Genomic DNA, 27,172 nt, shown 5'->3' with positions numbered 1-27,172 from the left:
TATTTTGTTGTATTTAAGGAAAAAAATAATAATAAACTTTACAATTGCACGGACAGAAGGCCCCACAAACGCCTTCAAGTCAAACAAACCTCACAGTCAGCTGAACAAACTACACCAATCTTGATTCACATTTCACAATCGGCGAAGTAAATCACAAATGTTTGATTGATTTATCCTTCACGCTTTCCTTGGATTCCAATCCAATCAACATGGCGGATACTTTCTCAGATTCAATTGATGCATCGGCCCACGCCTTCAACCTCATCCTCCAGGGCTTGACATTGATACCAATAATCCATTATGAAATAGCTTTTGTGTGTTTCCTCATAATTTTCATCTACAATTTCTTAGAGTTCCATTTCTTTCATGATGTTCTCACTCTGTTCCGAGGGTCTCCGGTGTCCCTAACATACAATTCGGCTTCTGAGATTTACCACGGTGTGGCTTCAAAGTGTCGCCTTCTTCATGGCAGGTTCATTTTTTTTCTCTCCCATTTTATTCATGTTTCCCCCTATTTCTAGTGAACTGAGATTCCAAGAGATTTCGTATCCATTTTTTGAATAAAAGAACAATTACGTGCTGTGTTTTGTGCATGCTTTGTTTTTCAAAAGGAAAAAATGTCAATCTGTAAGCGGCAATGCAATTAGTGTGTAAGAAGACAACTGGCGGGTATAAAGCTGTAAATTAAGTCACAAACGGGAACAACAGCACACGATTGATTATATTTACTGATTAGGTTCTGCAAAGAGTAACATAAATTCCATGTTCATTCCTTGAATCCTTCTAATAACACATCTAAATGCTCATGTATTTGAAGTAGAAATTCGGATGATTATCACATAGTAAATAACTAAATACAAATAAAACATAAACTTCAGAGGAATTTTTTATATTGCAGAATAATTTCTAGGAATACAGTAGGTCCTTACCTTCATTTGTACAGCCATAATCTTCAATGTTCAAAATTATGCCTAAATAACTAACGTTAACTGCCTAAGATAGCTAGTGATTGACAGAATCCTCGATGTCACACTATATACATATATATTAAAAACGAAATAAAATAAAAGGAAAATAAAATTCTAAAATACAAAGTAATATTTGTTCCTCATGAAATTCATATGTCATGAGAAGTTTGATCATGACTTAGGCATCTTTGGGATCCTAAAACTACTCATTTAAAACGTTCTCTGTTATGAAAGAGTAAGATATGAGTTTTATTCTTAGTTCATTTTGTCATTGAGAATGTGAGGTAGATGTGATGGAGTTAGTTTGTCCTTATTTGTTCACATATATAGTCACATTTAATATAAACACTTTATTTTGTGGTGCTATGGATAAAAAGGGTAAATCACAATGTCCTAAGAGTAAAGAAGGTGATTAACCTGAGAACTCACTTATGGATTTTCACTTGTGGTGCTATGGGTTTCAAGGAATTTAACATTGTTTGCACATGATTATAGTTCAAAAAATTTAAGCATCTTGTTGTATTAAGTCAAAAGATTTACTCGTTTAACGATTCTTAACCTTGGCTTATATAAGTCAGGGACTTATGTTGTTTTGTGCTGATTGCTTCATTAATAAGGTACATGGCTACACCTTGGCTTTCAAGTCCTCACATTCAAACAACTTTTCTGAATTTCCATGGAAGACCTCCTGCAGTAAATTATAGAAGGTATGCCTTCTTGCTCAGGTTTTGCCAGATAGACCTAACTAATTGAAAAAGATGTTTAGTGAAAAGTATTTTTTGACAAGTGTTCACATGAAACACCTGAATAACTTGAATTTACCATTTTAACCCTTTGAACTATTTGAAACAAAGTTATGTTTGATAAAACTAAGTTATATAATAGAACGGACCTAATTATTGCCCTTTAGTTAAGATCTAAGCCTTGAATTCCTGAATGTGGGCATATTATCTGGTAATTTTTGTTTGCAGTTGTTATCATCTGATATTTGTTGCACAATTTTTGAGAGTGATAATTAGGAGGATGAATATTTCTTTGAGTAACTAGGATTTATACTCGGTGGATGAAATGAAAAGCAAGAAGTTGTTCCAAATAGATAAAAAAGAAAAAAGAAACTTAATTGAAAATGAACATCATCCAAGTTTTGTACTGGAAAGGATAATTACTAATTTATGTTTTATTTACAATTACAAAAAAATTAAAATATTTTTTGGTCAAACTAAAAATGAAAAGTACAAGTAGTACTGCAGTAGGTACAAGTAATAAAAAAATTGAACAGATGATGGTAGTGGGGTAAATAATTTTTTGTCGGGTATTGAAATTACTTTTTTTACTATATCAACAGATCAATGAAAGTAGCCAAAAGTTATATCACTTTTATTGACCTCATCAGAAATGGATTCTATATGTTTTGGAACAGAATTCAGTTTTTTTTTATATTTTGGTTATTCTTGTAATGTTTTTCTACTCTTTCAGAAAATTATTCCATGCATCTGATGGTGGAACTTTTGCTCTGGATTGGCTAAAGAGTTCAGATGGTAATTTATTTACATATAACATTTCTTCTGTACCTGATCAGAAAATATCCATGTCATTTATCAGTTAATAATACATGCCAAGATTTTAATATTATCTTGTAAATCTTCTTGTGATTTAGTATGATGCAACTCATAGACCATTCAAGAAGTTACAAAAAAGCCTATAAAGGGTAATTTGAGAAGTTCATTTTCAAATATGTAAATTATAAGTAATTCATAATCAAATATGCATAAAGTGTGTCTATCATGTTGTTGCTAATTTATATCTCATTATGTACTAAACATACATGCTCATCAGTAGCTCTAGCCTCTAAGATACAGGTTTTTAGCCTGAAATTCAGCTTCTATGTCCTAATCTAGGGAAACAAAATATTCATAAATATTGATGATAAAAAGATATGAGAAACTAAATATCCTCCTACCTTTTGTTCCCACCCATCTTCCTACTCATCAGATCAAGACAAGTGTCAAAATCAAGAGAGGGGATTAAGAGAGAGAATTAGTGGATTCCACATGTCATTATTTTATGAGTAGGAACAAAAGGTAGGAGGATATTTAATTTCTCAAAATATATGTTCTGCACATTTTGAATTATTGATGAAATCATAGCTGATATCTTTGAAAGTTTTATTATTACTGTTTTCCTAGGATGTAGTGGTTATTTAGTTGTAGAATATGTCTTGCTTCCTCCAATATAGTTGGTATGATGTTTGCTATTAAAAATTGGGTTAAATGCAAGAAATAGCTATGTACTTCAGTTGATATTATAGCAACCTGTTTTCATTTCTTCCTATTACAACATTGTACTATAAAAAATCTGCCCAATTAGAGCAATGCATACAAGAGAAATTGTAATGCAATAATTGGGTAAAATTTTCCAAGTACAATGTCTTACTAAGAAAAAAACTGAAACTATAATGCTTTAATAGAAAGAAATGAAAGTAGGTTTTTATAATACACAAATATGTGAAAGTACATTGTTGTTTGATGCATTTAGCCCTTTAGAATCTTTGTAGGAGGAGTTATCATTAGTCTTGATTCTAAAAAAATGTATTCCATGATGAGAAGCTTGTAAATTGAGTTGCAAAACATGCATGCAATATTTTTATTTATTGTGGTTTGAATTTTGTATAACTTTGCAGTTTTAGGAGATTCAACATGTGAAGAAAGTGCTGCTTTGAGGCATGATAAAACCCCTATCTTAATTGTAATTCCTGGATTAACTAGTGATTCTTCTTCAGCTGTAAGTCCAAATTCTTGCCAGCAAAACTTGTTCATTATTACTGAACCTGCTTTTTTTTTCTTTTGGTTATAACACCCTACTTTCATTTTTCTTATGAAAACCTTATACTTTGAAAAATCTACACAATTAGAGCAATGGCATTAAAAGTATTACGTCCTAATAAGAAATAAATTGGAATTATAATGCTATGATTGGGCATATATTATCCGTAGTAAATCTCTCAGTAAGAAAAAAATGGAAGTACAATGATGTAATTAAAAAAAATTGAAAGTAGGATGCTATTATACTCGCATAAGTAAAAGTATGTTGCTATATCATGCATTAGCTCTAGTTTTAGCAATATACCAGACTATCCATACCTTATAAGAATTAGATGGTGGAAAAAATATACATGTACTTGGAATAGCAACGTACTCTTACTTATTTGTTTATATAGCATCCTACTTTACAGGAGCAACGTGTAATATTATTCACTACTATTCCAGAAACAGAAATGTAATAAATTGTGCAAGCAAAGCAAAGCATTCTACGAAAATAAATTTAAATTGTATTTATGTTTTATATTGAGAATATTGAGAATATGAATTGATTGTAGTACATCAAGCATCTTGCTTACTCCACTGCTGAACGAGGGTGGGATGTTGTTGTTTGCAATCACCGTGGACTTGGAGGAATTTCTGTTACGGTCAGTACTTTATTATAATTAGATTAATATGTATTTTAATTAAATTGAAAAAGAACTATTAACTAAATTCAGTCTAAAACCTATATATATTATACCATTTTTTTAGAATGTTACTTTATCAAGAGCTTTGAGATCATCAAGTTGGTATCATTTTGTGTTCTGTTGTGGCGTTATGTATCCTGTCATATTGTTACATTCCTTTGTATAACATAACATTTTATAAGCTTATGTATGTACCCTCTGTAGTAATATTTTGTGTTTATATATACAGTCTGATTGCTTCTATAATGCGGGGTGGACAAAAGACACACGAGATGTCATCAATGATCTTCATCGTGAATATCCCAATGCTCCTCTTTTTGTTGTTGGAACTAGCATCGGTGCCAATATTCTGGTACCTTTAATCTTGCAATATTTTTATATTTTACATTTTCTTTCCTAATTATTATTGTTATGCCCTATGTTACAAGCTATGCAACAGAACTACTCTCTGTTCTTTTTATTTCTTAAGTCCATGCTTCAAGTTGTTTTGTTGTTGAAACTGAAAGATTACTCAAAATTAAAGATTGGGTTGTTGATGCATGTATAAGGGTTAGTTTTTTGTGTTTTGTTGACCAAAACTTTGTTTATGATGAGTTAGTTAATTGTGTATCAGGTGAAGTATCTTGGAGAAGATGGAGAAGATGTTCCTATAGCTGGTGCAGTTGCTATCTGCTCTCCTTGGGACCTTTTGGTTAGTGATGTGCTCTATTATTTATCAAGATTCATCATAAATTATATTTTAAACATTGCAAATTAATATACGTATGTCACTGTTTCTTGCATTTAACCCTTATATCTATCATGATTTGACAGAAACTGTTTATTTACATATATCTTCTGTTGGCTGGCAGATTGGGTCGAAATTCATATGTCGAAGGACTGTTCAAAAGTTCTATGATAGGGCTCTTACTGTTGGTCTTCAAGAATATGCACAACTGTATGTACTACTCATTTGCTCTCTTAAACAGAACAGACATTATACTATACAGTGTTTTGCATATTTATTGTTTTTTTGTTCTTTAAACATGAAGTTACAAGTATTCGTGTTTGCCAATTTGGTTCTATCACTTTCATGTTAATTTTAGTTTCTGATTGCAGGCATCAAACTCTTTATTCTCGCCTTGCAGATTGGGATGGTATTGTAAAGGTACATAGCCTCTATATCTTTTGAACTTTTGGTTATTCAGAATATTAACAGAGTATTTAACTTATAGTGATAATTTTGTCTTTTTTCTAGTCACGTAGTATAAGGGATTTTGACAATTATGCTACTCGCCTAGTTGGCAAGTTTGAGGTAAGCAAACATGTTAATAGTTAATGTTCTTGCATAATAACTGCTCGTTAGTGATGGATTTTTTTTTGTTGTTGTTAAAGAGTGTGGATGCATACTATAGGCATTGCAGCAGTGCACAATATGTGACAAAAGTTGCAATTCCTTTACTGTGTATAAGTGCTTTAGATGATCCAGTCTGTACCTGGGAGGCAATCCCATGGGATGAGTGCAGGTATGCTCTACTGTGCTCCCTCATTTCATCCTCTTTGGTCTCATCTCATCATCATCTTTAATTTATGTATGTTTATTAGAGCAAATAAAAACATTGTGCTGGCTGTAACACGTCATGGAGGACATCTTGCCTTCTTTGAGGGTCTTACTGCATCTACTTTATGGTATTCTCTTAATTCTTATTTCAAGTTTCATTCTCAAATCTTGACCTTATTTAATTTACAATGTTAATTTGTTTTTCTTGTTGCTTCGATTTCCATAAGGTGGGTGAGAGCTGTGAATGAATTCTTTGGTGTTCTTCACTGCAGCCCCTTCATGCATACACAAAAGAAGGTAAAAAAGTTAAAATAAAACTTGTTATTCCTCTTTAGTGGTGATTTTATGTTATTGTGATTTATATCAGTGTAACAATGTGTAATATATTATATATTCTGTTGTGGCAGAATCCTCCGCATATTGGACCAGAATCTTCTGTGGATCAAGGCCCATATGTGAATGTTTCAAATGGAATGGTTGCTGCAATCACAAAAGATCCATCATCATCTACTGATAATGTGAAACTAAATGATCAAGATCCATTGGAAAGACAGAAAGTCAACGATGAAAGTGATGCTGCTGTACGTGTACCAGATGCAAAAAATATAGTACCCCGTTCGAGTGGTCAAACATCGGTCAAAGTAGCTGATTTGAATAGCATAAAAAAATGGTTGGAGCAGCTGTTCCAACAAAACAGAAGATCAACATGGATGCTTACATACATTGCTGTCATATCAACATTGCCATTGATGGGTGCCACTCTTTACATGCTCTTTAGAAAGAAACTCAAGCAGCCAAAATCACTTAAGTAATATGTTAAAATAAATTTGTTCAACTTGTAGCTCAAGGGGGCTTGTAGAGTATTATAAATAAATTTGTAATAATAGCCAGCCTTAGCTAATTCGATATGAGAATACAGAAATCTGATCCCAAAAATTATGAAATTTTGGATATCGGAAAATTCAGCTATCTAAAACTTAGATATCCGCAATTTTGGAAACGGATTCGAGATAGTGATTTTTCAAAAATTTCTGATACTCGTATAAACCAAAAAATCCAAAATTATTCTTTTTATTTTTCTAATGTTTTATCTTTTATGTAATATTATCCTTTGTAATTGCAATTCCTTGTATATTTGGTTTTAACATTTGGCAACACCGACACTTAATTGACGTATATTTTCGATGGTTCCTTCTTTATACGTGTTTGATACCTTTGTCTAAATCCGTTGGCTTATGTAGAGTATCTATAATTTTAAGTAAGATACTATGTTGATAAACCAAATATACAATTCTATTATGTGGATGAGAAAACATTGTAGAACTTTTGGATGAAATTTTAATATACTATATTCATATAAAAAGTTTTGAGGTTCGATTTTGTATCCAATTTTTGGATGCGGATCCGAATATCAGTCTTAGAAACTCTCAAAGTATCCAAATTTTTGGATAACCGATTTTGTAAGGTCTTGTTAGAACTTTATTATTGGAAAAGAATTATGTGATAGAAAGGTGAAACTTAAGCTTATCTTATGAAATGTCATCCATAACAAATGAACAAAATAATGAGTTAGAGTCTTGGGGCTAGAACTTTTGGCTTTATAAGTGAACTTAAAGTTTTGATGTTGTTAGAAAGCGTAATTAGGTTGAATCAAGATTTTAGTATCAGTGGACTATATTTACCAAGTTTGGGAAACGTGTGCATAACTCGGACTTAACTTGTGAAACTATGTTTGAGGATTAACTTGTAATAAATTAATATGTAATAGTTTATGTTATTTACCAAGTTTGGGAAACTTGTGCATAACTCGGACTTAAGTTGTGAAACTATGTTTGAGGATTAACTTGTAATAAATTAATATGTAATAGTTTAAGTTATAGCTTCTACGTTGGAAATATTGGTAAATGATTTTTTCGGAAAAGTTATTGATAGATGAGACTTAAATCTGTCAATTTGATGAAACTTGGGTTCAACATTGTCTTGACTTCAGGGGCGGATCCACCTTGGAGCTCCGGGTAGCTCGGGATGCCCCTTAAAAATTTTCAATAGTATAGTTGCGGTGATCGAGCTTGAAGTGTCTTTTTCCTCACTAAAACCCTACCTGACCTCACTTATTTTTCAGTCTTTTTCTCTCGGGTTTGGTAACTAAGAGAAGGGAGAAGCGATTCAAATGGTTTAAGGGAAGGTTACTAAGGGTAAGGGTTAAGAGGCTTTCCCAGATTTGCGTTCCTGCTAGCCTGAATCGATAAAAGGTCTTTAGCGTACACTACGATGTTGCAATAAATAAAGAACAAGCTCCATATTTCGGCTTTTGACACAAATGGTCCCTCGTGTTTGGCATATAACCTAAATCTACCTTACATTCCACTTATTTTAACTAAAATAGTTTTTGGAAAGTTACCGTTGACATATATATTATGTTTATTTAAAAAATAATGATTTATTTTTATTATTACTATCGATATTGCTTTTATTGTTTTTGTTTTTGTTGTAGTTATTATTATTATTATTATTATTATTATTATTATTATTATTATTATTATTATTATTTTCTTTTGAAAAAAATTACTTATCGGAATCAAAACGGATGTTAAAGATATCTATTATCACTTTTTGCTCCATGATAATAAAATTTCAACTTGAAGGGAATTGTGGATCTCTCGCGTTTGGTGGAAACTGAAAAACACCTCTCTTTTTCTTTGGTTTATACATTATTAGAACTAACTTTGGTTTTGGCCGTCGCAACCGAAAACGTTGAAGTTGAACTTTATGTCTAATGAAATTGCGGTTTTTATTTTTTTCTTATTTTGTATTACGTGATGTTTTTAGATACCACTTTATTTTGACCATGGTTCCGTCACTGCTTGACTTAGTTGGGTTAAATAAAGTTAGTTAAAAAGACGAGTAAGAAACTTAAAACATGATAGACAAAACTATATGATGAAACTTGGGTTTGACCTTGTCTTCACTTAGTTAGGATCAATAATGTTAAGAATCTAATTCCTCATATATTTCTTGTAATAATATTATAACCTTTTGGGTTAAATATACCAGTAAGAAACTTAAAACTTGATAGTATCAATAGAGAAAAGATTGAAAATCAAAGCCCTAACTCTACCCTTTCCCTCTTATGAATGGTTTTGGGAAGACATTGGAAATCTTGATGGTGATTTTAGAGTTAGGGGGAAAATTAGAGGTGAATTTAAAGATTAGTTTAATATTAGAAGCTAGAATCACATTCTTGAGACACAATATTATAAAGTCGTTTCTTCTGCTTCATCTAAACTCGACCTAGGGTTTGGGGATTTCTCTAAATTAGAAGTTTTTATCTATTATGAGCATATGAAGTAATTTCTAACTTTGTTTCTCTCATCTAATCATTAATGTAAGATCAAAAAAATTTATTCATTACTTGATTTGGAGCTTTAACGTTTTTTTTGAGTTTTCAAACTCTAATATTAGAGTTGTGATAAAAAACCAAAACCGAATAACCGAACAAAACCAAATGATGTTTGGTTTATTTTGTTCGGGTTATTCGGTTTTTGGTTAATTTTGTTTGGTTAACCGAATAAATATATCTTATTTGGTTTAGTTTTGATTAAATTTTTATTATTTTGATTAATTAGAAAAAACCAAAAGGCTATTTGATTAATATAATTTTTTATAGTTTATATCCAGAAATTAATATTTTATATTTAAATTTATAGATTAGTTACTAAAAAAAGATTTTTATAATTCATGATTTAATTATTAACCATTATAAAATTAGAATTGTTTCTATTTTGTATAAACAACAACAACCAATTTGCCAAATGTCAATTAACAAACCTTGTATGTGGCTACAATCTTCAACAAGCATCTTTACAAGATTTCCAAAGCTCAACATAAAAATCCCCTTGTTAATTAGCCAAATCCTTTTTACTTAATGTGTTCTTTGAGGTCAAACACATCATATTTTCGGTTACATTTGTAGCAGTTGACAACAAATGTGGAGTCAAAATCTGCAAAAACCAGAGTAAACCAAAAGAGCTACGACATCACATAAAACACACAAGAATAAATTTCAAGGTACCATATGGAACACCTACATGAGGAATCAAAACCGTGGATTTCATCTGGACATGTAAGAAGAAACAAATGTGCAGACAAACACCTTTCATGCTATCACCAATCAGCATGCTAAATGTATCTTTCTCTGGTTTCACTCCATCCAAGATCATATGATCATATACATTCCTCAACAGATAAATCCTATCAATAAACATCTTTATTAGACTCATCAATTGTGAAATATGAAAAATTCGGATGTTGTGCTAATTTCATTGTTTGTATGAATTTGTGAAAAGCAAGAAGAAAAAACTGAAAATGGAAGTACACTAAACTAGTTTTCTTTATTAAAACGAATTGAGAGGTGCACCTGTTTGTTTGAAGAAGCACAACAGACAGTAGAGAATGGCCTAATTTCACGCCAGAAGTCCGTGTTTTCTCTCAAGTTCTTGCAGATGGGGAGAGAAGCGGTGGATTCTGTGCCTTACTCATCGGCGGCGACGTATGATGAGAGAACAGGAAACTCGATGTCGGATGACGACAGCGTGAGGAAGGACATCGGCGGCGACGTCAGCTGCCCGGAAAGATGTAAGCAGGCGGAAGATGATGGACGGGCATGGGCGGCGAGAAAGAAGACGCCAATCATGGCAACTGGCAAGGGTAGGACTTAGGAGCAAAACCCACCATGAAGTCTCTTGCGTCAGCCTGAGGCAAGAATGACCGGATGCAAGCAGGCAGGAGACGTCGCATGAGATAAGCATTAGTGGCTATGGGCGGCGGCGGGATTCCGATTGGGCGAGAAAAGCTGCCCATCGACGTGGCCTAAAGCTTTCAAGGCTTCCAATTAGAGTGACAGAAGGCCCCACTAAAGTCAAACAAACTCTCATAGTCGGCTGAACTACTACACCAATCTTGATTCACAGTCGGCGAAGTAGATCACAAATACTCCTTTCTCTTCCCTGAATGGGTGATTGATTCATCCTTCACTCTCTCCTTGGATTCCATTCTGAATTTCTAATCCAATCAGTATGGCGGATACTTTCTCTGAATCAATCGCAGCATCGGCCCAGGCCTTCAAGCTCATCCTTCAGGGCTTCACATTGATACCAATAATCCATTATGAAATAGCTTTTGTGTGTTTCCTCATAATTTTCATCTACAATTTCTTAGAGTTTCATTTCTTTCATGATGTTCTCACTCTGTTCCAAGGTTCTCCGGTGTCTCTAACATACAATTCGGCCTCTGAGATTTACCACGGCGTCGCTTCAAAGTGTCGCCTTCTTCATGGCAGGTTCAATTTTTTATTTATATTTTTTCGATTCTTAATCTTATATATGTGAAGGTCTGAAGGACTTATGTTGTTTTGTGCTGATTGCTTCATTACTAAGGTACTTGGTTACACCTTGGCTCTCAAGTCCTCATGTTCAAACAACATTTCTGCATTTCCATGGAAGACCTCCTGCAGTAAATTATAGAAGGTATGTCTTCTTGGTCTGGTTTTGCCAGATATAACTAACTGAATGAAAAAGATGCTTAGTGAAAAGTACTTTTTGATATGACACACCTAACATTAATTTACCATTTTAACCCTATGAACTTCTTGAAACAAAGTTAAGTTTGATAAAATAAAACTAAGTGATATAATAGAGTGGAGCTAAGCCTTGAATTCCTAAATGTGGGTATATTATCTAGTAGTTGTTAACATATGATAGTAGTGATTGAAGTTACTTGTTTTATTATATCAACAAGCTTATCATACGTAATATTTAGTGACAGAATTTTAGGCTACTTGCATGATTGCTACCAATTACCAAAGTGTTAAATGCAATAAATAGCAATTCACTTTCATCTATTTGCTTATTATTATCACATCCTACTACAGCGTTGTACTTTGAAAAATGGATTCTAGGTGTTTTGGAACAGAATTCAGTTTTTTTTATATTTTGGTTATTCTTATAATGTTTTTCTACTCTTTCAGAAAATTATTTCATGCATCTGATGGGGGAACTTTTGCTCTGGATTGGCTAAAGAGTTCAGATGGTAACACATACATTTTATAACATTTCTTCTGCACCTGATCAGAAAATATCCATGTCATTTATCAGTTAACAATAATACATGCCAAGATGTTAATATTATCTTGTGATTTAGTATGATGCGACTTATAGACCATGCAAAAAAACCTATAAGCTAGGGGTAACTTAAGAAGTGCATTTTCAAATATGTAAATTATAATTCATGATCACATATGCTTAAAGTGCCTGTATGTTGTCACTAACTTTTATCTCGTTATAATACTAAATAGACAAGCTAATTAGTAGCTCTAAAATACAGGTTTTTTAGCCTGAAGTTCAGCTTCTATGACCTAATCTAGGGAAACAAAATATTCATAAATATTGATGATAAAAACATATAATCTGCAGATTTGAATTCTTGCTGAAATCATTGCTAATATCTTTGACAAGTTTATTATTACTGTTTTACTAGGATGTATGATAGGAATCGATAGCATAATAATGAAGAATAGAAATTGAATGCTTGATTACTATGAACTTCACGTGGAAATAAGAGAATAACAATTCAGAGAAGTTAATCAAATGATTGTTCTTCCTGACCTAAATCAGAGAGGATCTCAAAGAGATGACCTCCTGCCCAAGCTAATGCCGAAGACTCAAAATACAAATGCAAAATACTCAATCCCTCCCAGTACTGCTATGACTCATGCTATTTAACCTTCCAAAGGATTATTCTAGAGTGAGGTGTAAAACATAAAGTAATAAAAATTACAACCAGGTCCCTCCATTTTTGCCCTTTGTTAATATTTGACACGTTCTCTATCAATGTAATAGTTGTTTAGTTGTAGAATAAATCTTGCTTCCAGTAGACCTGGTATGGTGTTTGCTAAGTAGTTGTGTGAACTTATAGATTATGATGCTTGGTATGGTGTTTGCTATTTAAAATTGGGTTAAATGCAAGAAATATCAATGTATTTTGATTGATATTATAGCAACCTATTTTCATTTCTTTCTATTACAACCTTGTTCTATAAAAACATCTACCCAGTTAAAGCAATGTCATCCAAATACAAAACAATTTTCAGTGCTATAATAAGCAAGACAACAAAAAATATAATGTAATAATTGTTTGATGCATTTATACCTTTAGAATCTTTCTAGGAGAAATTATCATCAGTCTTGATTCTAAAAAAAATGTATTCCATGATGAGAAGCTTGTAAATGGAATTGTAAAACATGCATGCAAGATTTTTATTTATTGTGATCTGAATTTTGTATAATTTTACAGTTTTAGGAGGTTCAACATGTGAAGACAATGCTGCTTTGAGGCATGATAAAACTCCCATCTTAATTGTAATTCCTGGATTAACTAGTGATTCCTCTGCAGCTGTAAGTTCAAACTCATGTTCATGGCTTAATTATTGCTGAATCTGCTGCTTTGTTTCTTTTGGGCATTTCTTTTAGTGCAAATGCCATTTGGACAGTCCATTGTTGTTCTAATGTTAGTTTCAAGGGTTAAATGCAAGAAATAACAACAAACTTTCATTGATCTTGTTTATTATAACACCCTACTTTCATTTTGAAAATATTGAGAATATTGAGAATATGAATTGATTGTAGTACATCAAGCATCTTGCTTACTCTACTGCCGAACGAGGGTGGGATGTTGTTATTTGCAATCACCGTGGACTTGGAGGAGTTTCTGTTACGGTCAGTAGATTAATTAAACTGAAATACAACTCTTAACTAAATTCATTCTACAACCTATACATACATAGATTGATTGATCATTATACCAAAAGAAGATATATATATATATATATATATATATATATATATATATATATATATTTTTAAATGTTACTTTATCAAATGCTTTGAGATCATTAAGTTGGTATCATTTTTTGTTTGCAGTCTGATTGCTTCTATAATGCGGGGTGGACAAAAGACACACGGGATGTCATCAACGATCTTCATCGTGAATATCCCAATGCACCTCTTTTTCTTGTTGGAACTAGCATTGGTGCCAATATTCTGGTACCTTTATTCTTGCATTATTTTTATATTTTATATTTTCTTTCCTAATCATTATTTTTATGCCCTATGTTACAAGCTATGCAACAGAACTATTCCCTATTTTTTCATTTCTTAAGTCCATGCTTCAAGTTTGTTTTGTTGTTGAAAGATAACTCAAAATTAATTTACAATGGTACCTTATATATTGAAATATGAATAACTATAAGCAAGTATCTAACTAATGACTAGAACATGTTAGAGGACTTTGTTACTTGTTAGGGTGAGTTTTCATTTTATGTGATAGTTGCAATAAGAAGTCTACTGGTGTACACATCATCTAGACTAAAGATTGGGTTGCTGATGCATATATATATATATATATATATATATATATATATATATATATATATATATATATATATATATATATAGATGGGTTTTTTTTTTGGTCTTGATTGACTAAAAGTCTGTTTATATATGATGAGTTAGTTGATTGTGTATCAGGTGAAGTATCTTGGAGAAGATGGGGAGGATGTTCCTATAGCTGGTGCAGTTGCTATCTGCTCTCCTTGGGACCTTTTGGTTAGTGATGTGCTCTATTATTTTTCGAGATTCATCATAAATTGTATTTCAAACATTGCAAATCAATATACATATGTCACTGTTTCTTGCATTTAACCCTTAGAAATGTATATGAGCCTTTTTGTTCATATGTATCACTTTTTGACAGCAATTCTTTATTTGTATATATCTATCTGTTGGCTGGCAGATTGGGTCTAGATTTATAGGTCGCAGGACTGTTCAAAAATTCTATGATAGGGCTCTTACTGTTGGTCTTCAACAGTATGCAAAACTGTATGTAGTAATACTCATTTCCTCACTTAAACACAACAGACACTCTACTACACACTGTTTTGGCATTTTATTTTATTTTATTTTATTTTGATGAAAAAGCTTTCATTGTTAATTTTAGTTTCTGATTGCAGACATGAAACTCTTTTCCATCGCCTTGCAGATTGGGATGGTATTCTAAAGGTATGTGAATAAAATGTGTAGTTTAAAATTTTAATCTGATTAATGAAATTTTCATTTACAAAACTAAAAACTTAAACATAATAAAAGCTCATTAAAACCCAAGTACGATTATATCAAAAAATATACATTCTACTTATTTTTAGAAAATAAAGTTTTATATTAATTGATATTGTGGAACTTCAAAAATGATTTGTGGCATTAAAAACAACATAAGGAATCAAATTCCTTCCACATCTGACAAAACAAACAACTTTGTTTCTTCCAGTGGAGTGAACCATTTCTTTCCTGATTCCCTGTGTTTATGTTCTCATATTATTCGTTTCTGATTGCAGTAAATCATTGTTATTTCTTAATTTTATCTTTTCAGTTAGCTAACCACCGTATATTTTTTTTTAACTTTTTGGAATATTAACAGAGTATTTAACATAAAGTGATTATTTTCTCTTTTTTCTAGTCACGTCGTATACGGGATTTTGACAATTATGCTACTCGTCTAGTTGGCAAGTTTGAGGTAAACCTATTTAACCCTTTTAATATTCCTTCTTGCATAACTTGTTAATTTGATTATTTATTTATTTATTTGTTGAAGAGTGTGGATACATACTATAGGCATTGCAGCAGTGCACAATATGTGACAAAAGTTGCAATTCCGTTACTATGTATAAGTACTTTAGATGATCCAGTCTGTACCTGGGAGGCAATCCCATGGGATGAGTGCAGGTATGCTCTACTGTGCTCCCTCATTTCATCCTCTTTGGTCTCATCTCATCATCATCTTTAATTTATGTATGTTTATTAGAGCAAATAAAAACATTGTGCTGGCTGTAACACGTCATGGAGGACATCTTGCCTTCTTTGAGGGTCTTACTGCATCTACTTTATGGTATTCTCTTAATTCTTATTTCAAGTTTCATTCTCAAATCTTGACCTTATTTAATTTACAATGTTAATTTGTTTTTCTTGTTGCTTTGATTTCCATAAGGTGGGTGAGAGCTACAAATGAATTCCTTGGTGTTCTTCACTGCAGCCCCTTCATGCATGCCCAAAAGAAGGTAAAAAATTTATAATAAAACTAGATACTCCTCTTTAGTGGTAATTATATGTTATTGCGATTTATATAGTGTAAAAATGTGTAATATATTATATATATATATATATATATATATATATATATATATATATATATATATATATATATATATATATATATATATATATATATATTCTGTGACAGAATCCTCCACATATTGGACCAGAATCCTATGTGGATCAAGGCCCATATGTGAATGTTTCAAATGGAATGGTTGCTGCAATCACCAATGATCCATCATCACCCACTGATAATGTTAAACTAAATGAAGAAGATCAATTTGAGAGACAGAAAGTCAACGATCAAAGTGCTGCTGCTGCTGCTGCTGATGTACTTGTTGTACCAGATGCAAAAAATGTGGTATCTTCTTCAAGTGGTCAAACATCGGTCAAAGCAGTTGATTTGAATAGCATCAAAAAATGGTTGGAGCAGCTGTTCCAACAAAACAGAAGATCAACATGGATGCTTACATACATTGCTGTCATATCAACATTGCCATTGATGGGTGCTACTGCTGCTCTTTACATGCTCCTCTTTAGAAAGAAATTCAAGCAGCCAAAATCACTTAATTAAGTAGTATTTATTGTGTAATATTTTAAAATAAATGTGTACAACTTGTAGCCCAGGAAGGGGGATCATCTTGAGTTCTATAAATACATTTGTAATAATAGCCAGTCTTAGCTAATTCGATATGAGAATACAGAAATATGATCCCAAAAATTATGAAATTTTGGATATCATGGAAAATTTAGCCATCTAAAACTTGGATATCCGCAGTTTTGGAAACGGATTTTGGGTAGTGATTTTCCAAAAAATTATGAGACCCGTATAAACCAAAAATTTTAAATTCTTAATTTTTATTTTTCTCATGCTTATATATATATATATATATATATATATATATATATATATATATATATATATATATATATATATATATATATATATATATATATACACACACACACACACATTGTGGAAATGCAATTTGTAACGCTTGATGACACTGACACTTAATGGAGGTATATATTTTCGATGGTTCCTTCTTTATACTTGGATGAAATCGATGTTGCTCAAAGGGATATATATGGAGTTTCTTGGATACCTTAGATGAGATCGATGAATAGATGTTTTCCATTTGAAGTTGACTCATAAGATAAGAAATAAGGTGTATCATTAATTTCTTCACTATATATTGACATATTATAATATATATATTCTTGTTACAATTTCACCAACTTTTTGAGGCAGGCAAGCATGCAGATTCTTCCACGTACTCAAGGCAAATTGTTATGATCCAAGGCATGCATCATGCGTGACCAAAAGAGGTTGGCCAAGTTATATATATACAAGGAGCATCTTAGACACTAACTGATTCTCAATGTTATTTGTCAACAATAAATAGAATCCTTTAATGATATCGAGCTACTACCTAAAGTAACTAATAAACTCAAAATAAGGCGGACAAAACCAATTTTGGAGCATCTACTTAGAGCATCGAGATAAATAAATATACTATCATTTTTTAATGCCGATAATAACATGTTTTGTGGCAAGTGATGATCATGATAATACTGTTTATTTCAATAATCGAGTTGTATATCCTCAAAGTGATAACAATGACACATATCCATTTTCAAGTTGATGCAATCCTTTCGTTGGTGAATGAAGCTATTATTTAATCTTAAATGTTGTTGAAACACCATTGACAAAGAGACAAATAGTTACTAAGAAAGAACTGAATATCAACCTTTTATAGATGTGGATCTATATGATTTAGAAAAAAACAAACGTGTGTTGGTATCAAACAATATTCTTGATAAATGAATACATGGTTAATTAGCAACGGATTCGATCCTCATTATCTTGCTGGGTGATCTAAGTCCTATAATTTTGCATAATTAAATAAATATTGCTTATAATTATCAAATATAATTGTTATGCTAAATCGTTTTCCTTTTTCTTAGAAAGTTGAAGTGATGAAATACAAACCTTTTGATCCATCAATGCCTGACATATAAAACAAATTAGTTTCATCTTTTTACATGTCACCTCACAGTTGAAGCATGAGAGATTTGAATTGAGATCAATTCCATTTTGAAAAGTTTCATACTAAGTGATCACCGATATTAACAACTATTAACAAGTAACAATGGCTTTAACAAATGATCTCCAATCAAATGATTCAACAAAGTTATCCAAAACCCATCTAAAGTATGATTGGTGTAGTGACCCAAAACTCAATATTTGCATTATCTTATATAAGATGTTATATATTTATTTTATTCATTATTTGCTATGTTGAGATTTACATGTTGAGTTCTATTATTCTTTATCTCCAAACACAATAATACAATGCAATACATAATACAAGGCCAACGAACCGACTAGGCTAGGCTACAAACAAGGGGCCTGAGTAACATACAAACATATAATCATTTACATGTTGAGTGCTATCACTCTCATTATCTTGATTTGATGTTGGTGATGCTAAAAAATTTGTTAGGTTGAGGTGTCTGCTTTTGTCATGGTAATCAGAGAGAACACGTGAGATGGAGAGACAAAGTCATCGCTAACGTGAGGGAGAGGAAAGATAGAATTTGGTCAATAGGGTAAGGGAGGAAGTATGAGGAGAAAGAAGGAAAAAATGATCAAATCCACAAATTGTAAGTTTAATTGAAGAACGAATGAGGAGATGGCAAATCTGGTTATTATTCAATGGATGAAACTCTACCAATGTAAGATATCATGCTATGTTATAAAGTTCAATGCATTATAGAAAAAAAATTTAATAGATTTATATGGAATATAGAATGATAATGTGACAATCCATCACAATCTATTAGGGGTGAGCAGCAGAACACGGTACCCGTTTAGAAACCAGAACCGTCTCGGAACCGTCGGTTCCAAAACCGGAGCGGTTCCGGTTCCGGTTCCTAAAGTTTTGGAACCGCCGTAAGCGGTTCCGGTTCCGGTTCTCATTTTTTCAGATATGAATAAACCAAATTTTTTTATATATACCAATAATATACATATTTATGTCCCCACATCATTTATGAATAAAAAAAACTTCGTGTATTCGTATCCTCGATCGATGATATTTTAATTTATGCTCTCTTATTAATTTGCACTTGTGTTCCACCTTTCCCTCGCTAGGCATCATGCATGGCTGCTCAAAATTAAGAGACAATGAGTACACAGTAATTGTTGAGCGTGTTCTAAGTAATTGACAGTACTGGTATGGATTTAAGGTTTCGGTTTTAGGAAAAAGGGACTGCTGGGATGGGGATAAACAGTCGTTGCAGCAGCTAAAAATATGAAACAATATATAATAACCCTAACTTTTATGAAGTACAAGCGTAAGATGCAAAAACATGGAATCTAGTTTTATGGAAAAAATTAATGTTGCTAAAGGAATATACGGAATTTTTTGGATAACTTAGATGAGGTCGAATGACAGATGCTTTAATTCCATTTAAAGTTGAGTCATATATAACATAAGGATATTATGGTGCTTCATTTCTTCACTAGCGACAAATTATATTCTTGTTAGAACATCACCAACTTTTGGGGCAGGCATGCAATATTATTCTTTTAATCAAAGGCAATTTGTCGTCGCCCATGACCAAAAGAAGTTGGCGAAGTTATATATATACAAGAAGCATCATTAGGTAAAACCGGATTCTCTATTTGTCAACAATATTTTGTTTATAGATACGGGACGATTATGAAAGAGTCAACATTTGATTATATAGTTGTGTTTTCGTTTTCTTGGCCGGAATTCTAGCCCATGCTCTAAGTTTAAAGTTAGTATAGTAGGATAACTAAGTGGCTTAAAAATCCTTAAGTAATTAAGCTCTAAATTTTTGTATTTAATTGTGTGTTTGATTTATTTATAATAATATCTAATTAGTTGTTTAAAAAAATAAAACTTGCCAACAATAATAAAATAAAAATAAAATTGCAATAGAGATGCTCGGAGAAATTTATGGGAGAAAAAGAAAGATACAAGGGTAGAGTGTGATGGCATCTTATACTTGGATAAGACAAATCCATCTTGAGGTTGGTCTATATGATTCCTCTTACCTTAATTTGGCATCAAAAGATCCTTTCTTGAAATACCCGAAGCATCACAGCTAGCTTTTCAAAGGCATGAATTTATTAATGTTAGGTTCAACAATTCTAACTTATTCCCATGGTCATAAGATCCTTTTTGTTCGTAACTTCCCATGATTCTTTTCCTTATTTGGCTATATAAACAAACGGCGATTCATAAACTCCCTCATTCACTTCAATCTCTTCCTACTGATCATCAGAAGTTCACAACTTGTATAGATATATGGAAGGCGTACAAGATGAGCAGTTGTTGCGTCTTGGGCTTGCAATCGTGATCGATTCTGGTAGTGGTCGTGAAAGAAAGGTGAAAAGAAAGAGAAGAGAAGAATTTAAACCTTTGGATACGAATGGAGTTTCTGAAGGAAATATCTATAGTCTTTTGGAAATGAGGGAAATCATGTTAAAGAAAGAAAACAAGACACCAGAAATAAGCACGGGCGAAGATGGAAAAGGACTCCGTTTGATCCACTTATTGCTCGTTGCCGCTACCTCCCTTGACGAGAATAACCTTGATTCCGCTGTCGATAATCTGAGTGAATTGTATCAAAACGTATCACTGATAGGCGACTCAGTGCAAAGGGTGGCGGCTTATTTTGCAGATGGATTGGTGGCAAGGCTTCTCACACGCCGATCACCTTTTCACTCAATGATAATGAAGGAACCAGCACCCGAAGATGAGTTCTTGGCATACATGGAACTCTACAAAGTATCCCCGTATTACCAGTTTGCTCATTTCACCGCAAACCAGTCGATCATGGAATCATTCGAAAGGGAAGAAAAAAATAACAACCGATCATTGCATGTTGTCGACCTCGATGTGGCGTATGGTTTCCAGTGGCCATCATTAATGCAATCATTGTCAGACAAGGCCACTTCTGGAAACCGCGTGTCTCTTCGAATAACAGGGTTTGGAAAAAGCTTGGAGGAACTCGAAGAGACAGAGGCAAGACTAGTCGGCTTTGCCAAAACCTTCAGGAATCTAATCTTTGAGTTCCATGGTATGCTGAGATCAAATTCTGGGCTGAAATCAATAACGAAGAGGAAGAACGAAACGGTGGTTGTAAACTCAGTCTTCTATTTAAATTCCTTGTGCAACTTCACACACATCTCAGAAACGTTAAAATCGATACACAATCTAAACCCTTCCCTAGTTATTATGGTCGAGCAAGAAGGCGGCCGAAGCCCAAGAACCTTCCTATCAAGATTCATGGAGTTCTTGCATTACTACGCAGCCATGTTCGACTCACTGGATGATTTCCTTCCTCTGGATAGTCTCCAAAGGCTTCAGATCGAAAAGAACCATCTCGGCAAAGAGATCAAACGGCTAATGGATTTCGATAAGGACGAGGAAAATTCGCCAAAGTACGAGAGGATGGAAACCTGGAAAGGAAGGATGGAAAGTCATGGATTTTCAGGAAGGCGTCTAAGTTCCAAGTCGATAATTCAAGCAAAGCTCCTGTTGAAAATCAATAGCCATTACTGTCCCATTCAATTTGGTGGGGAAAATGGAGGGTTTACTTCGTTTGAAAGAGAAGAAGGCAATGCCATTTCTCTGGCTTGGCAAGACAAATGTTTGATCACAGCATCTGCATGGCAATGTGCACGAGGAAGATGACGAACCATGACTCAACACAGAGTACTTTTGGTATAATTAGTAGCCTATAGTTTTGTAAATTATCTATAATAACATGTGTGGAGTGAGTATGTAATATACGTTTTCGACACCACGTTGATTATAAAAAATATCTTAATTTTTATCATTTTGATGGCAATAATCTTATATGCTTCCATCAAAACAAAATTTTTTGGCGCAACATTTGTGATTAGTTGCGGTATAGAATGCCATCGATCTTATGGAGTAGTTTTTTTTTTTTTTTTTTTTTTTTTTTTTGTCCCGTTAGTTTTCCATTAACTTTATCAAACACAAACATTTTATGTCCTGTTTTGAAAAAATAAATTAGTTTATTGTAATTAAACATAAGGTAAAACTACCAAAAAAAATGTTTATTGTAACTTATAAACTAACTTTTGATAACCTAGTTTGAAATAGCTTATTAATAAGCTAATTTATAAGCTAACCACTAATTTTATTTATAAGTTACTATCTAGCGTCAAATATAGTCAATCCAACTTAAACCGTCACCAATCATTCACCATTTTAAAAAACTTAAACCATCTCCGATCTTTTACAATGTATCTTTTATTCTATATTGATATATTTATATTGAATTTAATATTTATTATCATCTTTTTATTGTATTTGTATATATAATTTTAAACTATAATTGGTATTTAAGTATTGGATAATGTCTAATTAAGTAGAATTATTTCTAAAAGAATATTGTTTTTACAATGATGAATATGATTATGTGAGTATCATTGTAAAAGATGATCGATACTCGATATTTATAATATTGTATCGGTATGGATGGTGTAATGGATGCTCTAATGTGTTGTTCCTAAAAATTTAATAATAATAATAATAATAATAATAATAATAATAATAATAATTAATAAGTAGTAGTAATAATAATAATAATAATAAATACTTTAATGGAAATGATGATTTCCTTTTGTAACAAGAATCTTTTTGTAACAAAATAGAGAGTTGGAGATGTTCGTAGAAACTTATGTATGGGAAAGAAAGAAATAAGGGTAGAGTCAGATGCCATTCGATACTTAGAATAGACAAATCCATGGTGAGGTTGGCCTATTTGATTCCTCTAACTCCAATTTAGCATCTTAAAATCCTTTAATTGGAAAACCCGAAGCATCGCATCTAGCTTTTCTATTGTATGACTTAAACTAATATTAGGTTCAAAATTTCTAACTTATTTCCATGGTCATAACTCATAAGATCCTATTTGCATTGTAACTTCCCATGGATTATTCTATTCCTTATTTTTTTGAACAGCAACTCTTTGGCTTTATAAACCATAATCACAACCTCTATTATTCACTTCAATTTCTTCCTTTCAATCAAAACTTACAGATAGATGGAAGGGCTACAAGATCACGAGCAACTTTTGAGTCTTGGGCTTGCAATTGTGATTGATTCTGGTCGTGAAAGAAAGATGAAAAGAAAGAGGAGAGATAGATTTTTGTCTTTGGATACGAATGGAGTCTCAGAAGGAAAGATATTTAGTCTTCTGGAAATTAGGGAAATCATGTTAAAAGAAAAAAAGACGGGAAAAGGGAACATTGGTGCAGATGGAGAAGGGCTTCATTTGATCCATTTATTGCTAACAGCCGCTACCTCCCTTGATGAGAATAAACTTGACTTAGCTATTGAGAATCTCAGGAAATTGTATCAAAATATATCTTTGAATGGCGACTCTGTGCAAAGGGTGGCAGCTTATTTTGCCGACGGATTGGTGGCAAAGCTTCTGACACGTCGATCACCTTTTCATGCAATGATAATGAAGGAACCAACACCCGAAGACGAATTCTTGGCATACATGGAACTTTACAAAGTATCCCCATATTACCAGTTTGCTCACTTCACAGCAAACCAAGCAATCATGGATGCATTTGAAAAGGAAGATATTCAAAACAAACGAGCCTTGCATGTGGTCGACCTTGATGTAGCCTATGGTTTCCAGTGGTCATCATTAATGCAGTCGCTTTCAGACAAGGCCACAACTGGAAACCATGTGTCTCTTCGAATAACAGCATTTGGAAGAAGCTTGGAGGAACTCGAAGAGACAGAGAGAAGGCTAGTCGGCTTTGCCAAAACCTTCAGGAACCTCATTTTTGAGTTCCAAGGTATACTGAGATCAAATTCTTCTGGACTGAAATCAATAAGGAAGAGGAAGAGCGAGACGCTTGTCGTAAACTCGGTGTTTTATCTAAATTCCATGTGCAATTTCTCACACATATCCCAAACGTTAAAATCAATAAACATTCTAAACCCTTCACTCGTCGTTTTGGTTGAACAAGAGGGTGATCGCAACCCAAGAACCTTCCTATCTAGATTCATGGAGTTCTTGCATTACTACGCAGCCATGTTTGACTCACTAGACGACTTCCTTCCTCTCAATAGTCTTCAGAGGCTACAGATTGAAAAGAACCATCTTGGTAAAGAGATCAAGCGGCTAATTGACTTCGATGACGAGGCAAAGTCACCAAAATATGAGAGGATGGAAACATGGAAAAGGAGAATGGAAAGTCATGGATTTTTAGGAAGGAATCTCAGTTCAAGGGCTTTAATTCAAGCAAAGCTTCTGTTGAAAACCAATTGTCATTACTGTCCTATTCAATTTGGTGGGGAAAATGGAGGGTTTACATCATTTGAAAGAGAAGAAGGCAATGCACTTTCTTTGGCTTGGCAAGACAAATGTCTAATCACAGTATCTGTATGGCAATGTGCAGCAGAAAGAAGATGACAAACCATGACTCATGATGGAGTTGTTCTTTTGGTAAAAATTAGTATCACAATTTTGTAAATTAATAGATACTATCTATGAATAATCTCCGTTTTCGACGGCACATTGGCAAGGATCTTATTATTCCTTCAAAACGGATTTTTAATTTTGACCCATTATTTACGATTAGTTCTATTGAATGCAATTATGGTTTATATCTTCACATTGCATTATATTTTTATTTTGTCTTATCGTTCAAAGCATAACTCTAAAAAAAATAGTCACATACCTACCTTGTGGTGTTGCAACAAATTGAAAGAACATAGTTATCTAGACATAACAAATAAAAAAAGTAAGTTGTTATTTTAAAATATTAACATTTCAAGAACCATTGTAAAAGCAACAATAAGATCAATAGCATGTTAGTAGGTTCTCGTGCTCGTAGACTTACTTGTAAGAATGATAAATAAGGATACAAAACGTTGCATAAATAATCAAATCATATAACTACACTATAGAAAGTGGTTGTAATATATTAAGCTTTTGTTGTTGACAGAATCACAACATGTTGTTAAAGACCAGTATATTGTTGTAACAACCAAAAAATTTCCAAAAAATTTTTCAAATTTATTTTAGCAAAAACCTCCAAGTATCATAAAAACCCAAACAAGGAATCCTAGATATATCAATACAATTATCCCAAATCATACTATCAAAATGCAGAAATCATAAAAAGATCCGCAAGCCGGAGTGTACAGTCACGCTTTCACCTTCATGTGATCATCTGAGGTACCCGAAACACATTTAATCCACAACTGTCAACATATAGTTTAGTGAGTTCTTCCCAAAATATTCATACAACACGTCATAATAAACAGTTATGGGTTATCAGCAACCCTAAGGATTATCAACAATCCCAGTGAGCTAACAGCACGCCCTGTGGATTAACATCATGTTTAGGGGTTATCAGCAATCCCAAAGTATCAACAATGCAATTCAGACAAAACAACAAACATCAATAAAGACCCAGATAGTCACAAACATAAATACCACACAGGTAAAGCAGTGAGAAGACTCACCTTGCAGATAGCAGCTAGAAACACAACTCTTACATACATGGTTGACAGGATCAACAAGATACCTAACAACAGTAAAGTCATACCATACCATCCTACACTCTTAAAACCCTAGCTTGACCCAAAACTCAACCATGGTTAACTCCAACCAACGGTCACGTTGTGACCACCCATAGGTCACGTTATGACTGGAAAAAGACAAAACAGTCGCGAGCACTACATCTCACGATGTGACATGCTATTGCTCACGTCGTGAGATCCACTTTGGACATAATTGAGCATTAAGCTCTTAATCTCTTAAGCCATTCCTTGAGACTTTCCATAGGGTCTCCCCCAATCCTAAGGACCATAAAAATCAAATATTTACAATCATGCATGTCCAATGCATGACTTGCACACCAACTAGGTCAATAAGAAGATAATAGGATCAAGACTCATGCTTGGAGTCAAAAACCAACACCAAACTTCAGATATGAACTTGATAGTTTCATGTATTTACTTCTTTTCATAGTTTATTTTTAGTTAAAGCCATATCATTTTAGTTAATCTTCATGCATATTTTCTCTTTTTGTTATTTTTCTCCTTTACCGGGTGCTTTCCAGTCTTTTGAGCTTATTTGCAGGATTTATCGAAGACTATTTGTTATTGGAGGTGCGGAAGGAGTGCGGGACTTATGGAGGCTTGCGGTTTGCTTGTGGACTTGAGGTGGTACAATTGGACTCGGTGTCAGTATAAGCAAGAAGCACATTGGACTTAATCTTTGGACACGAACTCGAGCTATGGGAGATTGAAGGAGCATTGGATCGATCATTAGAGGCTTTGGAATGGTACAAATGGGCTCTAAAGAGTTATGCATGTGGGCTGAAGTGTGAATGAGAAGATTGGGCTAGATTGTATTTTAAATGGCCCAAGTCCCACATTCAGCGTGACCCACGCGGTCCGCGTGAATTGTGTGTAATTGATTCAGGGTTTTGACTTGTTGACTCTATTTGTAGAAGGTTGGTGGGTGGCTTTTGGCACCCTTTTGAATCCAAAAACCAGCTCCTTTTTGCCGGAGATTGGAGGTATTATGGCACATTATCACTTGAAGAACACATACAATTTTCTCTTAAGAAGGCTTTGGAGAAGATTTAAAGATTTTTGAAGATTAGTGTAATTTCTTTCCATCTTGCAACTAGAAAAATGTTTGGTACCACTAAACTATATTGCATTTCTTTTACTTTGGCCATGCTTGGATAAACTTTCATATGGTTGATTAGGGTTTAACCCATGGATGATTAGTTACTTTGAAGACTCATTATTATCTTGTGTTTGAAGTTTATGGAAATGTTTTCTAGTTAAACATCATGTTGTGTTTATTTATCTTGATCATGAGCTTGGATGAATGAATGCTTGTT

General features: G+C 33.1%; 4 protein-coding genes and 1 long non-coding RNA gene across 5 annotated transcripts; 4 read left to right on the top strand and 1 right to left on the bottom strand.

The window, feature by feature from the left end:
- Window positions 1–95: 95 nt before the first annotated feature.
- On the top strand, window positions 96–7,192 carry LOC145056747 (uncharacterized). The gene is made up of 14 exons (XM_079004498.1): window positions 96–472; window positions 1,586–1,675; window positions 2,445–2,506; window positions 3,649–3,749; window positions 4,345–4,434; window positions 4,706–4,828; window positions 5,090–5,167; window positions 5,328–5,413; window positions 5,575–5,623; window positions 5,714–5,770; window positions 5,851–5,981; window positions 6,061–6,144; window positions 6,244–6,313; window positions 6,424–7,192. Exons 1-14 carry the CDS (start codon window positions 210–212, stop codon window positions 6,826–6,828), a joined length of 1,689 nt encoding a protein of 562 aa, XP_078860624.1. The 5' UTR covers window positions 96–209; the 3' UTR covers window positions 6,829–7,192.
- A 2,720-nt stretch (window positions 7,193–9,912) lies between these two features.
- LOC145056391 (uncharacterized) lies at window positions 9,913–10,562 on the bottom strand. The gene is made up of 3 exons (XR_013685811.1): window positions 10,434–10,562; window positions 10,105–10,267; window positions 9,913–10,017 (listed from the first exon to the last, which is right to left on the bottom strand). It is a non-coding gene; the product is annotated as an uncharacterized LOC145056391 (long non-coding RNA).
- Window positions 10,563–11,091: 529 nt separating this feature from the next.
- On the top strand, window positions 11,092–16,947 carry LOC145056232 (uncharacterized). The gene is made up of 14 exons (XM_079004190.1): window positions 11,092–11,354; window positions 11,452–11,541; window positions 12,042–12,103; window positions 13,367–13,467; window positions 13,699–13,788; window positions 13,993–14,115; window positions 14,599–14,676; window positions 14,864–14,949; window positions 15,081–15,129; window positions 15,584–15,640; window positions 15,719–15,849; window positions 15,929–16,012; window positions 16,112–16,181; window positions 16,364–16,947. Exons 1-14 carry the CDS (start codon window positions 11,092–11,094, stop codon window positions 16,790–16,792), a joined length of 1,713 nt encoding a protein of 570 aa, XP_078860316.1. The 3' UTR covers window positions 16,793–16,947.
- A 3,600-nt stretch (window positions 16,948–20,547) lies between these two features.
- Window positions 20,548–22,055, top strand: LOC145067618 (GRAS family protein RAM1-like). The gene has a single exon (XM_079014719.1). The coding sequence runs from the start codon at window positions 20,559–20,561 to the stop codon at window positions 21,948–21,950; it is 1,392 nt and encodes a 463-aa protein (XP_078870845.1). The 5' UTR covers window positions 20,548–20,558; the 3' UTR covers window positions 21,951–22,055.
- Window positions 22,056–23,331: 1,276 nt separating this feature from the next.
- LOC145051884 (GRAS family protein RAM1-like) lies at window positions 23,332–24,720 on the top strand. Its single transcript, XM_078999720.1, has one exon. The coding sequence runs from the start codon at window positions 23,332–23,334 to the stop codon at window positions 24,718–24,720; it is 1,389 nt and encodes a 462-aa protein (XP_078855846.1).
- The last annotated feature ends 2,452 nt before the right edge of the window (window positions 24,721–27,172 follow it).

Source organism: Lactuca serriola, chromosome 1, assembly GCF_051521515.1.
Source record: "Lactuca serriola cultivar US96UC23 chromosome 1, Lser_US96UC23_V15, whole genome shotgun sequence".
Taxonomy (NCBI): Eukaryota; Viridiplantae; Streptophyta; class Magnoliopsida; order Asterales; family Asteraceae; genus Lactuca; species Lactuca serriola.
The sequence above is the reverse complement of the archived record's forward strand: the minus strand, read 5'-3'. Positions and strand labels throughout refer to the sequence as shown.

Coding starts and splice junctions, on each gene's coding strand:
- LOC145056747 (XM_079004498.1), top strand. CDS start 210: ATGGCGGATACTTTCTCAGATTCAATTGATGCATCGGCCCACGCCTTC. Junction 5,168..5,327: donor GCTCTCCTTGGGACCTTTTG/GTTAGTGATGTG, acceptor GTTGGCTGGCAG/ATTGGGTCGAAATTCATATG. Junction 5,624..5,713: donor ATTGGGATGGTATTGTAAAG/GTACATAGCCTC, acceptor TCTTTTTTCTAG/TCACGTAGTATAAGGGATTT.
- LOC145056232 (XM_079004190.1), top strand. CDS start 11,092: ATGGCGGATACTTTCTCTGAATCAATCGCAGCATCGGCCCAGGCCTTC. Junction 11,542..12,041: donor CCTGCAGTAAATTATAGAAG/GTATGTCTTCTT, acceptor CTACTCTTTCAG/AAAATTATTTCATGCATCTG. Junction 13,789..13,992: donor TTGGAGGAGTTTCTGTTACG/GTCAGTAGATTA, acceptor TTTTGTTTGCAG/TCTGATTGCTTCTATAATGC.
- LOC145067618 (XM_079014719.1), top strand. CDS start 20,559: ATGGAAGGCGTACAAGATGAGCAGTTGTTGCGTCTTGGGCTTGCAATC.
- LOC145051884 (XM_078999720.1), top strand. CDS start 23,332: ATGGAAGGGCTACAAGATCACGAGCAACTTTTGAGTCTTGGGCTTGCA.